At 39.3% G+C, this 14,931-nt stretch overlaps 1 protein-coding gene across 3 annotated transcripts in view; it reads left to right on the top strand.

The window, feature by feature from the left end:
• The window catches only part of ALG5 (ALG5, dolichyl-phosphate beta-glucosyltransferase), a 51,534-nt gene extending 37,000 nt beyond the window's left edge, over positions 1 to 14,534 (top strand). For all 3 annotated transcript variants that reach the window (XM_025363943.1, XM_025363942.1, XM_025363944.1), the window contains 3 exons: positions 555 to 706; positions 11,741 to 11,826; positions 14,312 to 14,534. In XM_025363943.1, the coding sequence (XP_025219728.1) occupies positions 555 to 706; positions 11,741 to 11,826; positions 14,312 to 14,427 (354 nt within the window). In that variant the 3' untranslated portion in view covers positions 14,428 to 14,534. The remainder of the gene's footprint in view (positions 1 to 554; positions 707 to 11,740; positions 11,827 to 14,311) is intronic.
• Positions 14,535 to 14,931: the final 397 nt, after the last annotated feature.

Below are 14,931 nucleotides of genomic sequence, written 5' to 3'. Positions count from 1 at the left end.
TTAGATCTCTGGCATATTTAGAAAGACCAGGTGTTTGTTTCAAACTCCTTTCTAGTCCATAACCTTCATGATACTCTATGTCTTCTGTCAATATTCTCACTAGTTAAGTATCACCTGCAGGCTTGTATCTGTGTTTTGTTTTGTCAATACATCCTGGAAACTGACATCTTTTTTGAAACTGAAATGTAAGTGGGGCAAAGCAGCGTAAAATATGTAAGTCAACAAGATGTTCTCCTTGCTCACAGCAGCCCCTAACCTGTTTCTCCTGGTAGGCTAAAGCCCTGGCCACTCACAGTCTTGTGATTTTTCTTGTCTGAGTTAACCTCCAGGAAATGAGTAACTGCTTCCTAGTGCCTCTGCTCTGCTCCAAGAAGTAGGCATCCTTGCTGTTTCTTTAATGTACTTTGCTGGTGAAGCTCATGGAACAGTGGTGTTCTTATGTAAGATCTACCAGTCAATTAAATATTAAAATACAGTTGTCTACAACTAGGTGTTTTCAGTGTCTCCTTTACAGATGAATAGAAAAGTCATTTATATTTTGTCTTTGTTTTCAGCGTTCTTACTTCCGTACTCTTCTCATGTATGGGTTCCACTTTCTGGTGTGGTTCCTTTGTGTCAAAGGAATCAGGGACACACAGTGTGGGTTCAAATTATTTACTCGAGAAGCAGCTTCGCAGACGTTTTCATCGCTACACGTTGAACGATGGTAGGTTTCTGACTGGAATGTATCCGGTCTGTCTTATTACCCAGCCATCATTCTAGGTAATGAGAAACAGCCCTGTATATTTATAATGAACATGTAGATTTAAACAAAATTGACACTAATGTATGTAAACTTGATCTTGCCTTTATACTTTTCCTGAGTTGGATCTTATTTTGAAAATATACAAACCCAACAATATAGTATAAACTTATGTGTGTTCACCCTAATTGTAGACAGTAGAAATTGAATGGCCTGAAAACATTTTTTTTTCCTTAGACTTCCTTTTTTTTTCCTTTGAAGACAAGAGAAAAAGCTCAGAAATATCAGAATCGAATAGGGCACCCATTTTCTCTTTTCATCCTTCTACAGGAGATGATGTGTCTTTTCTAAGGCCGATCTTTTGACCTCTACATCTCCTTCCACCTTGTCAAAATGTAATCCTGTCCATGTGTTTCATCTCTTGTGTATTCAGCCTTTTCCCCTCCATCACATATTTCCCAGAACCCTCTCCATTGACCCTGCTGTGCCCTTCCAGCTCTAGCCCCTGTCTCCTTCACAAGCAACCTTCTCTTGAAAAAGTGGTTTATATTCACTGGCTTTGTTTTCTTGCTTCCCACTCACTCCTCACCCCACCTTCTTCATATGGATTTTCGCCCATTCCTCATCTTTTTTTTTTTTTTTTTTTTTTTTTTTGAGATGGAGTTTAGCTCTTGTCACCCAGGCTGGAGTGCTTTGGCACAATCTCCGCTCACTGCAACCTCTGCCTCCCGGGTTCAAGTGATTCTCCTGCCTCAGCCTCCCAAGTAGCTGGGATTATAGGTGGGCGCCACCACACCCCGCTAGTTTTTGTGTTTTTTACTAGAGATGGGGTTTCACCATGTTGGCCAGGCTGGTCTTGAACTCCTGACCTCAGGTGATCCGTCCAAAGTGCTGGGATTACAGACGTGAGCTACCACACCCGGTCTACTTCATCGTAACATCTAGCCACCTCTATGTCATTGAAGCCAGTGGTCATGGTAAATGATCACCTGTCACACTTAACCCATCAGCAGCATTTGATACTTCTGACTCTCTTTTGAAATATACTGGAGGTACAGGTGGCTAGCACTGCCGTACAGAAGCTGAAACCCTGACATCAGCCCTGACATTCTCCATATGCATATATCCAATCCATGACAGGGCCTGTTGATTTTAGCTTTTGTGTTCCCCCATTTCTCTCCATCTCCACCACCGCCATCCAGAACACCATCCTTCTCCAGACCATCATGCTGTAGCCCACAAGGTCTTCGCAAACTTAAGTGTAATCAATCATATGCACCTCTTCTGCTTATAATTCTTCATGGGCTTCCCATGGTCTTTAGTCTGGCCCCACCTGTGTCTCCTCCACATGCGGACTCTTTTCTAACCAAGCCCCTTCTCACCTTCTCCTTCAGATCTTCCTTAGGGTAGCCTGCCCTCACTCTCTTAAATAGAATATAATTAGCTCAGGTGCCCCTAATTGTACCCTGTTGCAGTACCATGTGCTGGTTTCATAGCACCTATGACATTTGTAGTTTTTTCTTACATTTGTGTAATTACTTAATGTTTCTTTTTTTTTTTTTTTTTTTTTTTTTGAGACGGGGTCTCGCTCTGTCACCCAGGCTGGAGTGCAGTGGCCCGATCTCAGCTCACTGCAAGCTCCGCCTCCCGGGTTCACGCCATTCTCCTGCCTCAGCCTCCCGAGTAGCTGGGACTACAGGCGCCCGCCACCTTGCCCGGCTAGTTTTTTGTATTTTTTTTTAGTAGAGACGGGGTTTCACCGGGTTCGCCAGGATGGTCTCGATCTCCTGACCTTGTGATCCGCCCGTCTCGGCCTTAAAGCATAATCTTTCTCCATGAGAGCAAGAGTCACATTTAATTTTACTTATTAGTATATCCCACTATCTATTATCATGCCTGGCACATGGTAGGTACCCAGTAAATACTGTTGAAAGAACTAATGGGTTCTTTGTGAATCCTGTTCATGTTATATATCTGCATGATTATGCCAGCATGTGTCCATTTTTATACTCTACAACTTTTGTGCATCTGTTTTCAAAGACCTGTTGTCTTCCTAGAAATATATGCCATATAACCCCCAAAATATTACTTTTAAAAATGTACTTTCAGAATTATCATTCAGACTTTTTTAAATCTTTTTTTCCTAGATTAAAACATTTTAAGTAGTGTACCTTAGTGCCAAATTTAGATATGTGTTTTTATTATGTTGAAAAATAAACTGATAGTTAACAGACTCCGAAATCAGAAAATCTAATCTAAGAAACAACTCTAGAAGTAAAGCCTTCTGTCTGCATTAGCTATTTTTCAGTCAGCTGTTGCCTCCAGGATGAGGGTCAGAGATGCAGGTTCTTTGTAGTTTGAAAGGAAGAATTTAGAAATTGAGAATACTGTTTTTCATTGTTGAGGATCTTTCGTTTTTGTTGAAATATATAAAACGTTAGGATTGATAACTTAAAAATCATGAAACTTCCCTGTCAGGATTATTCTAGGGCAGCATTGTTTAATAGAAATGAGACAGAGGCAAGGCATATATGTAATTTCAAATTTTCTATTAGCCACATTTAAAAAGTAAAAAGATGACTCATGCCTGTAATCCCAATTCTTTGGGAGGCCAAAGTGGGGAGGACCAATTGAGGCCGGGAGTTCAAGACTACCCTGGAAAACATAGCAAGACGCTGTCTCTCGAAAAAAAAAAATTTTAATTAGCTGGGCGTGGTGGTGTGTGTGCCTGTAGTCCCAGCCACTCGGGAGACTGAGGCAGGAGGACCTCATAAGCCCAGAAGTTTAGGCTGCAGTGAGCTATGATTGCACCACTGTACTTTATCCTGGGCAACAGGGTGAAATCCTGTCTCTTAAAAAAAGTAAAAAGCCACTGATAAGATTTACTTGTTATCCAATATATTTCCAAGATATTGTCATATCACCATGCAATCTGTATGAAAAAAGTTGAAATATTTTACATTATTTTCTTTGTACTATATAGTCAAATTTACAGCACAGCTCAATTCAGACTGGCCACATTTCAAGTGCTTAGTATCCTCATGTGCCAAGGAGCTATTGTATTAGACAGCAGTTCTTGTGGGGTTAAGTTAAAGAACATTATTGGGGTTTTTTTTTTCTTTTTTTCTTTTTTTTCTTTTCTTTCTTTTTTTCTTTTTTTCTTTTTAAGTGTTAATGTTACGTGCAAGCCTTTTATTTATTTTGGTGTTAATTGACATAAGATTGACCTCACTTAATGGCTGGGCATGGTGGCTCACACTGGTAATCCTAGCACTTTGGGAGGCTGAGGCAGGTGGATTGCTTGAGTCCAGGAATTTGAGACCAGCATGGGCAATGTGGTGAAACCTGTCTTTTTTTGTTGTTGTTGTTGTTTTTTCTTTTTTTTGGGGGGGGGGGGGATTTTCTTAAAATTTTAAATCTTAAAAAAATCACTTAAAATTTTAACTGCTCACGTTTTTCTTTAGGGTACATTATGTTTATTTGGTGCCTCTAAAGGAGAACCACCAAGTATACATGTATCAGCTTAATGAGCAGTATAGCCTTCACCACAATAATATGTCATCAGTGGTTTTTATTTAAACGTCTCTGTTCCTGCACTTTAAATCAAGACTTAAGAACAATATAAGTTACAGAAACCAAGTTGTACATCTGTGCCTTATTTCCAAATGTCACCTTTGACATTTGACTATTTTTTCTAAAGGATTCATTGAAATTTTTCTCAGAATTTTCAAGAAACTGAAATCAAATAGTTTCTAGGTATTAGAAATCTGTGAAGGAGTATACCTAAAGTTAAGACTCACGGTATCGGCTGGGCACGGTGGCTCACGCCTGTAATCCCAGCACTTTGGGAGGCCGAGGCGGGTGGATCACTTGAGGTCAGGAGTTCAAGACCAGCCTGGCCAAAATGGTGAAACCTCGTCTCTACTAAAAATAAGTTTTTAAAAATTAGCCAAGCATAGTGGCAGGTGCCTGTAATCCCAGCTACTTGGGAGGCTGAGGCAGGAGAATTGCTTGAACCCGGGAGGCAGAGGTTGCAGTGAGCCGAGATCACACCGCTGCACTCCAGTCTGGGTGACAGAGTGAGACTCTGTCTCAAAAAAAGACTCTCAGTGTCTCTTTGGATTCAGAACTGCAGAGTTGAGTATAGGTATGTTAAGTATATATATTCAAATATTAATATAAATAAAATGGGTATGTTAAATATAAAAATAGATTACAAAGTTTTATGTAAATTTGGCCTTCAAATTCAGATACATATATATATATACACACACACACACACACACACATACAGTTGTCCCTTGGTATCCACAGTGAATTACTTCTAGGACCATCACCCACAGATACCAAAATCTGTCCAGATGCTCAAGTCTTTGCTATAAAATGGTGTAGTCTTTGCGTACAATCTACGCATATCCTCTCATATACTTTAAATCATCTCTAGGTTATTTATACCTCATACGAGGTAAGTGCTATGTAAATAGTTGTACTGTATGTTTGTTTTTTGTTGTTAGTGTTTTGGAGACAGGGTCTCATGTCACTCAGGCTGGAGTGAACACGGCTCACTGCAGCCTCTGCCTTCTGGCCTGAGGCAATCCTCCCACCTCAGCCTCCTGAGTAGCTGGGACTATAGGTGCATGCCACCACGCCCAGCTAATTTGTGTATTTTTTTTGTAGAGATAGAGTTTGCCACATTGCCAGGCTGGTCTCGAAATCCTGAGCTCATGTGATCCTCCCACCTCAGCCTCCCAAAGTGCTGAGATTACAGGCATGAGCCACTGCACTCAGCTTATATATTTTATTTGTATTATTTTTTATTGTGGTTTTTTACTGTTTATTTTTTAACATTTTCAATCCATGATTGGTTGAATTTGCGAACGTGGAACCCATGGATATGGAGAACCAACTGTGTATATAGCTTCATCTTCACAGCCGTACTTCACCTAAATTCTTTCCATTTATGGAAGTTAAAATACTTGAGCCAGGTGTAGTGGTTCACACCTGTAATCCTAGCACTTTGGGAAGGTGAGGTGGGCAGATCATTTGAGCCCAGGAGTTCAAGACAAGCCTGGGCAACATGGCAGACCCCTATCACTATAAAAAAAAATACAAAAATTAACTGGGCACGGTGGTGGACACCTGAAATCCTAGCTACTCAGGGCCCTGAGGCAGAAGAATCACTTGAACCTGGGAAGTGGAGATTGCAGGCAAGACTCCGTCTAAAAAAAAAGAAAAAAATTATTAGCTAGGCGTGGTGGCACATGCCCATAATCCCAGCTATCCAGGGGGCTGAGGCAGGAGGATAGCCTGAGCCCTGAGGTCAAGGCTGCAGTGAGCACTTGATTGCACCACTGCACTCCAGCCTGGGTGACAGAACGAGACCCTGTCTCAATAATAATATATATATATGTGTTTTTCTTTGAAATGAACTTTGCTTCAATGAATACTTTTTAATCAGTGTGTTATAATCTTATATATTAAATAGTTATAGGCTTAGAATAGTAATTCCTTGCCCCAATTTCCACTCCATAGCTGTGGCCACTTTCAGCTGTTTTTTGCTATTTCTTTGTGGTATTTGCATTTATGTTCAGAATAATGGATCTGCATAGCTATTTCTCAATTGTTCAGTTTTAGATATTAATTTCCAAAATAGGAAATAGATGCTAAGAACTAAAATTCTCTTCACGTTCTGTATACCCTCCACACATAAACTCCAAATACAGTTTTTAAATAATTATTTATTGTCAGTATTGATTGTCATAGCTGTGTGAAGATAATTCACATTTGAGTGCAGCATGATTATATTACCTTTCTTGTACTACTTTTTGTTTTCCTGAAGGTAATAAATGTTTGGGGTTTTTGTTTGCTTGAGTACTATAGATCTGTTACTTACTCATGTTCAGGCTCCCTCACTGTGTTTAAACACAGATTCTGCATTTCTTCATTTTCATTGGAGACATCTCAGTCTGCTCCTGCCTTTCTGCTTGCTCTCTGGCCTGTGATACAGCTTGCTCCATCCTCTATCTCCATTTCCTTATTTATACCCCTATTTTAGTAGAGCACATTCCCCTATTAACTTTCTAAAAATATGAGAAACTTTTTGATTCCTTGCATGTGAAAAAAAAATTGATTCTACCCTCATATTTGTTTTATAGTTAGGTAGAGAAAGGATTATAACTATTCAAAATGGAAATTTTTCCTCAGAATTCTGGAAACATTCCTGTATTGTCTTTGGCACTCCATGCTTCTGTGAAGGAGTCCAATTCTGAATCTTGACTCTTCGCGTGTTGTTTCCACCCCCTTTTGGAAGCTTTTTCTCTACAGTGTTTTGAAATATTATAATTCTAGGCCTTAACGTAGTTCTTTTTCATCCTTTTTGTTGAGTACTGAGTAGATCCTTCTATTTTTTTGTAAATTGACAAATTATAGTTGCATATGTTTATAGGATACAAAGTGATGTTATGATTTGTGAATATAATGTGGCATAAGTAAATCAAGCTAATTAATGTACATCCATTTTTTTGTGGTGGGAACATTTGAAATTTACTATCTTAGCAATTTTGAAGTGTACAACACATTATTATTAACTATAATCACTACATTATATAATAGATCTCCAAAAAAACTCTTATTCCCCCTGTCTGAGGCTTTGTACCCTTTGACCATCATCTCCCCATCTCCCCACCCAGCCTCAGGAAATCACCATTCTACCATTCTACTCTCTGCTTCTATGAATTTGATGGCTTTAGATTCCAGAGGATATGCAACATTTGTCTTTCTGGATCTGATGCTTATTTCAGTTAGCGTAACTTAGCATAATATTCTCCAATTCCATCCATGTCACAAATGACAGAATTTGTTTTTTAAGGCTGAATAATATTTCTTTTTTTTTTTTTTTTTTTTTTTTTTTTTTTGCAGTTGCAAGATTTACTAGAGTGAAAACAGAGCTCCCATACAATGGGAGGGGACCCAAAGGGGCTGCCGCTCCCTGCTCAAATGCCTGGGTTTATATCCCAATCACTGTCCCTCCCACTGTGCTCTCAGGCGATATATGATTTGACTGTTTCTTTACCTCCTGCTTTAGCCTAATTTGTATTTTAGTGAGCCCTCTTTACTAACTGGTTGAGTGTGAGCTGAGTTTCAAGCCCCGTGTTTAAAGGTAGGTGTGCTCACCTTTCCCAGCTAGGCTTAGGAATTCTTAGTCAGCCTGGGAAATCCAGCTAGTCCTGTCTCTCAGTCCCCGCTCTCAACAGGAAAAGCCAAGTGCTGTTGGGGAGACGACCGCTCTAACTGCTTCTTGCTGAATTGGGGCGTATTAGGGGTCGTGCAGTTGAGATTTCCTCTGGAGGTGTGCCTTCGATGTCATCAACAATGGAGCATGGGCTAGCAGGCCGGTCCAGGGGTCCATGGTAGATAGATCTTAGTCATGGACTGCATCTAGGGCTCCATTTGAAGAACCATTTGTAGTTTTACAGCTTCGACTCTGGAAGAGACAAACTTAACAAGGAGGTTAAAGATACAGGTATTGAAATGTATGGCCTGAAGTGCAGGGGCATATGGGTGTGGGCGGTGAAAGTGGGGTTTCCGTTAGAAAAACTCCTATACATTGGGGCATCCATATTTCCGGGAAGCTGCATTCTCCATAGAAGCTTTTGGTAAGGGGAGCTACTGGTAGTACAGCGGCATGGAGGAGGTGCAGTGAGAGTGAAAGGGAGTAAGAGAACAGTAAAAAAAAATATGGCAAGGGGGGGCCATGGGGATTGGGGAGCTACCATTCTAGTTACTTTCCTCACAGTTGTTGCTTGAAGAGCAGGTGCAGATCCTCTAGAGGTTCACAGGAATAGCTAGTGTTGTCTCCTGGATTTTCAGGTTCTTTGGCAGTATCCAGGGTTTGACTCGAGTGTGATGTATCCAAGACTCCACTCCAGCCACTTTAACCGCAGCTGGGGTAGATAAAATGACTGGGTAGGGTCCTTCCCAGGATGTGTCTAGGGATGGGGAATTAATTAGAGGGAAGGCACTTGACTAATCCCATGTCTCCAGGGAGGAATAATTCCTTTCCCTCCTCTGAATATCTTATTTAAAACTTTGTCATTTTCTTTACCTGCATTGTTTCTGTTGCCTCTGATTTTTTACGTTTCTTTTTATGACTCATTCTTCACGTGTCTATAGTATGGCACTAAAACACTCCGTAGAAGCTGTGTCCATGCGCAGAGCCTCTGAGTGATAAATTTCAGTACAGGTTAAACCAGCAGAGCCACATGTGAGAAAGTCCCAACTGTCACTGTCTTTTCGACAGGTCATTTTCATGAAAGTGGAGTCCTTCAATATCCTGCCTAGGAGCTGTGAGCCTGGCTGTAGCATTCACAGAACCAACAGAGAAAAGGCATGAGGGGAAGGAAAATCTTAGATGTTCAGTGAGTCCAACCTGCAGCCCCACCTGTGTCTTCACCTGAAGACATCATTTGGGCCTTCAGTGCCTGAGCCTCTGGGGTGCTCTGTGGCACCCTTCTCCCTCCGCTCTTGTCCATGTTCCCTACAACTTCCAAGGTTTTTTTTTTTATTATTATCATCATCTCCTCCCATCTTTGTTCTTACATGTTTTTCCATATTGTTGTTTTAATTTTGGTAGGGCTGTAGGAGGCAGCAGTGGGGTTCATGTCCATCTGCGGGGTTTAACAGGGTCTTAGCATACTACTTGTCCTTCAGGAATCTGTTAGTGAGATAACAGCCGTACCAGGAACTGAGTAAGAAAAGAAAACACAGCGGCTCAGCCCAACCCATATTTGCATAAACAAATGAGGCATCTTAGTTGGAAAATAACTCTTATACTGTTTCCCTCTAATAATGTAAGGTTCTATATAGAAGTACTTGGTATTTTAGTTAAAATGTTTGCTTAGGTAACAGAGTGGACACTTACAATATGGTGATATGAACTGCATTTTTTTTGTATGTGTAATAAATATCTTCATGTCTTCTAAAATGTTTGAGAGGGGAGAAAGACGTAATTTAATTTTGGGTCGAGCACAGTGGCTCAAGCCTGTAATCTCAGGACTTTGGGAGGCCAACCCAGGTGGATCATTTGAACCCAGGAATTCAAGACCTGGGATACATAATGAAACCCCTTCTCTACAAAAAATACAAAAATTAGCCGGGCACAGTGGCACAGAGATGAAAATTCAAAAAGAGGGCTAGATAATAAAATTGAGGAAATCTCAAAAGGAGAAAACTGGAAGAGAGAAGATAAAATTGTAGGACTAGTAAGGAATATCTGGGCCTGTGCTCCCAGATGTTTGGGAGGCAAAGGTGGGAGGGTCACCTGAGCCTGGGGAGGTCGAGGCTGCAGTAAGCCCTGATTGCGCCACTGCATTCCAGCCTGGGTGACAGAGTAAGACCCTGTTTAAAATAAAACCAAAAAACCCTTTTGGTCTAGGATTTTTTTTTTTTTTTAAATATAAAGTGATTTCAATTAACCACCCACTCTTTTTTACTAATTGTTGTGTGTATTTAGTAAGTCACTAGCTATATACTGATATCCTTAGAAATAATATATAATAATCTGATTCAGGTTATCAAAAGTATCATTAGAACTAACTCAGCCCACTAGCTAATATTTTGTTTTCGTGTTAAAAGGAAAGTTAAGCGTTAAGCACCAGGCTTAATATTGAAATTATTTCTTTTTTCATGAGTATCACAATTCTAGGTGACGAAAGTTTTAAACTACAACCCACTTTTGTAAATCATTTTATCATCTTAACTAAATATTTTATTTGCATAAGAAAAAGCATTGTTTTAAAAAATAGTTTTCATATTGAATTATCCAAATAGTTGGAATTTAAACTATTTACCTAATGGATGATGATGGTATTGTGGCCAAAAAAAAAAAAATCTCCCAAATTCAAGTTGTCTGGGATTGGAGAAATCAAATATAAGTGGACTTTAGGCATTTTCTTGTCTGTATTAATAATGTTTTACAACCAAACCCTAGAAGTTTGAACTGTGCTCTGTGCAGCCTAGAAAGTGGGGACTGACTCATGGATGAAAACAAAACAGTCAAGGACTTTAGACAGTTTAAGAAGTGACGATGAAGAAGATTTAACAGGTAATGGTGCTTTTCTTCCTGAGCTTTAATGCCAGTGAGAGAAGCAACTAGTTCAGATAAATTTTGTAAGCAGAATCCAGGAAAACTTATGAGTCAGGATTCAGAACCTTTAAGGAAAGCAGGTTTGACCAAGGCACTGACTGAAAAGAGGCTTTAAGAAAGACCTTTCCTAAGTGGAAGGAAGGATGCACTGGAGATTTAGACTGGAAATGGTTTTAACAGTATTAGTGCAGTGGCACTAATTAGGACAAGTAAGACAATATATCAGATTCCTATGTATGTATTAGTTATACCCAAAGAGTATTTCAGACTAGTCCAAAGTAGCTTTTTACTTTCAACAGTTGCCAATATTATATTGTCCAGGACACCACAGGGAAGGGGAACAGAAAAGACAAGGCAGGCCCTGGGTACACTGTATTAGAAAAATAATCTTGATCCTCTGGTGGTAGAAGAAAATAGGCAACCAACTCTAAAGTAATGCAAAACAATCTCAACTAGAGCCTCTCGGAGTTTTGTTTTATCTCTGAATCAGGTGAAAATGTCAGTTCTTTACCTTGAGCTAGTCTAGTTAAGGTTAGGATTGAAAACCATCAATCTTGAAATTTTCGAGAATTAAATTTTTTCTTGGAACCCATGAGGCTAGTTTTACCTCTGTGAGTTTCTGAGTTGTGGTAGAGATACAATGTTATGCAGTGATATGCTAAATTTATCAAATTTGACTTGAAACTTCTGAACTACTCAGCCTTGAATTATTTGCCTTCTGTGAATGTGATCTTCAGGTTCATGGTATAAGGTTTATATCTGCCATGTAAGCTTCTTTAAAACATGCCAAGGTAGAGATATAGTTGTGTTCTATTTGTCTTTAAAAATAAATATCAATATATTTTCTATTTTAGGGCATTTGATGTAGAACTACTGTATATAGCACAGTGCTTTAAAATTCCAATAGCAGAAATTGCTGTCAACTGGACAGAAATTGAAGGTGAGTATATTGTTTATTGTATGACTGTCTTGAGTCAGACAAAGCGAGAGATATCAGACAATACAGTTGTCTAGTAAAGTCAGCTGGCTTTAATGTTCTCCTTGCTCCCCTCATCAAGCCCTTCTCAGCTGTCTTGACTCAAAGATCCGGGTCCAAGGAGTGTATTACCTATTAATACCTTCCGTCTGGCTTGCTGCCTTGTATATATTTTGTCTGTTCATGGGACCTTCAGTAGGCCTACTACCTTGTCTAAGAAACTTCAATAAAACTTCCTACAATAGACAAAGTCATGGTGATCTGAAGTTAGAAGGTTGATAGTCTTTTGAGATAGATAAATTTGTTTTTTGCATCACCATTTCCTGTATATTTTTTGATCACTAGGTGGATATTAATTAGGTACCTGCAAACCACTATGCAAAGCTAAATAAGAAATAAAAGTTTTTTTTACGGCCGGGCACCATGCCTCATTCCTGTAATCTCAGCAGTTTGGGAGACCAAGGTGGGTGGATCACCTGAGGTCAGGAGTTCCAGACTAGCCTGGCCAACATAGTAAAGCCCTGTCTCTATCAAAAATTACAAAAAAATGGCCGGGCATGGTGGCAGGCGCCTGTAATCCCAGCTACTCAGGAGTCTGAGGCAGGAGAATTGCTTGAACCCGGGAGGCAAAGGTTGCAGTGAGCCAAGGTCGCACCATTGCACTCCCGCGTGGGCAACAAGAGTGAAACTCCATCTGAAAAATTAAAAATAAATAAATAAAAGTGTTTTTACTCCAAATGTCCACAGTCAATTCAGAGCCATTTTAAAACTATATCTGTACATATATCCAAAAATATAAAGATCCCAACTCTATAATAACTTGAAATCTATCATAAATCTTAATAATTCCTATTTAAAAAGGCTTAGACAGCTCTGGCTGTATAGAATTTTAAACATATTCTAGTTTTCTCCTTACTTTAGAATGAACCTAAATTAACTCACAGTGTGGGAGCAGTTAACATAATCCACTGGAGACTTTTTCAAAGTCTACCTCTTCTGGTGAGAGTCCTTGTTGTAGTAAACCATTATTGCTCTGTAATCTCAGATGTTTAGGGACAGAAAAAGATTAAGAACCAGTCTCGAGAGTATACAAACTCTATGGTCTAGAATGAATTCAAACCTCTTTATGTCTTGCTGAATCAAACTGAGTTTACAAAATCTTAGCTCATCGCCACAGTTGCTGCCTAGAATCAAAGGGGATTGGGAAGCAGATAAAAGGATCACTCAGGGGTATCATGATCAACTCTGTTGATCTGTGTTGATCTTTGGCCAACATAGACTCTATGGGAAGATGAGGTGGGGAAAAGTAAAAGTCCATTTTATATTTAGTCATTTGCTTATTTGCATTACAGAGATAGTCGTATTGTAATATGAATTGTAGGTACCTCAACTTCCTCGTTTGTGGGATGAAGATAGTATTTGGCCCTGATAAACAATATCTCTACAGTGCTTTGGTGGTAATGTTTTCAGAAGAAAGCTGTTATATAAATTCAGAGCAGTGAAAAAGGTCTTCTTTAAATATAAAGTATAATTAAAATGATAATGAAATGTTAAACCTTCCTCCTGATACTTCTTTATCTGCAAGTATATACTATAAGTAATGGTTATAAGAATCTGCTGTGGCCGGGCATGGTCACTCATGCCTGTAATCCCAGCACTTTGGGAGCCCAAGGTGGGAGGATCACTTGAGCCTAGGAGTTTGAGACCAGCCTGAGCAACATAGTGAGACCTCATCTCTATAAAAAAAAAATTGTAAAATTAGGCAGGTGTGGTGCGTGCCTCGGTACTCCCAGCTACTGGGGAGGCTGATGTAGGATGACTGGATTGTTTGAACCCAGAAGGTCAAGGTTACAAGGTTATAGTGAGCCATAATCGTGTCACTGCACGATTGCCTGGGTGACAGAGAAAGATCTTGTCTCAAATAAACAAAGAATCTGCTGTGATACGCATGGATCAGATATTTAATTAGGCTGGTGTTCTTGTGTAGCCTGAGACAAAGAGGTCTGGACAAAATTATCTTAAGTCTGATCATAGGCTTTATTTTTTATCATTAAGATTGGATTTATGTAGAAATAATCATATTTATCTGTTATGCTGTATCTTTACTTGTTTCATATGTAATTATTTTCAGTAATGAGCACTCAGTGAGTAGTTTTTTATTAGACTTTTCTAGAGCCCTCACCATAGGCAGTCCCTCCTTTCTATAGTAGAGCCGTATGAAATTTTCACTGTTTGGATCCTTTCAAGTTTTATTTCACTTCAAGATTTTCTGTTATTGTTTTTAGAGAAAACCACTCCACTCACTTCAGCTTTGAAATTGTTTAACTTTTTGGTCTATGATTTTAAAAAAATTAAGGTGCTAAAGGCTCACAACATGTAGACTTTAAACTATATGTTTTCTGCTGAGTTTATTTCAACTAATTTGTTTTTAATTATTTTTAAATTGCAGGTTCTAAATTAGTTCCATTTTGGAGCTGGCTACAAATGGGCAAAGACCTGCTTTTTATACGACTTCGATATATGACTGGTGCCTGGAGGCTTGAGCAAACTCGGAAAATGAATTAGGTTGTTTGCGGTCTTCAGTTGTGTTCATATGCGTCAGTGTCACATTTCATTTCATTTGAAACTAAAATTTTAAGTAAAGCTGGAATCAACTTCCTGTCATTGTCTGCCTTTTGATAATTTTAAAGAAGTAACTTCCCGTAAGTAAAAAATTGTGTACCTCTTTGGATATAAATGGTTTTTAAAAGATGTTTATTTAAAAAGTCAGATTTTCTTTTGCTTATTTAGCTTTATTATCATTATAATTCTGAGAAACATAATTTTTGTAGACAGAAGTGATTCTTACCCTAAAGTACCTGCATAACTCTCTCTCTCTTTTTTGTTTTGAGTCAGAGTCTTGCTCTGTCACCCAGGCTGCAGTACAGTGGCCAGATCTCAGCTCACTGCAAGCTCCGCCTCCTGGGTTCACGCCATTCTCCTGCCTCAGCCTCCCGAGTAGCTGGGACTACAGGCGCCCGCCACCTCGCTCGGCTATTTTTTTGTATTTTCTTTTTTTTTTTTTTTTTG

This window comes from Theropithecus gelada, chromosome 17 (assembly GCF_003255815.1).
Source record: "Theropithecus gelada isolate Dixy chromosome 17, Tgel_1.0, whole genome shotgun sequence".
In the NCBI taxonomy this organism is placed as follows: domain Eukaryota; kingdom Metazoa; phylum Chordata; class Mammalia; order Primates; family Cercopithecidae; genus Theropithecus; species Theropithecus gelada.
This window is presented reverse-complemented; position numbering and strand designations above follow the sequence as displayed.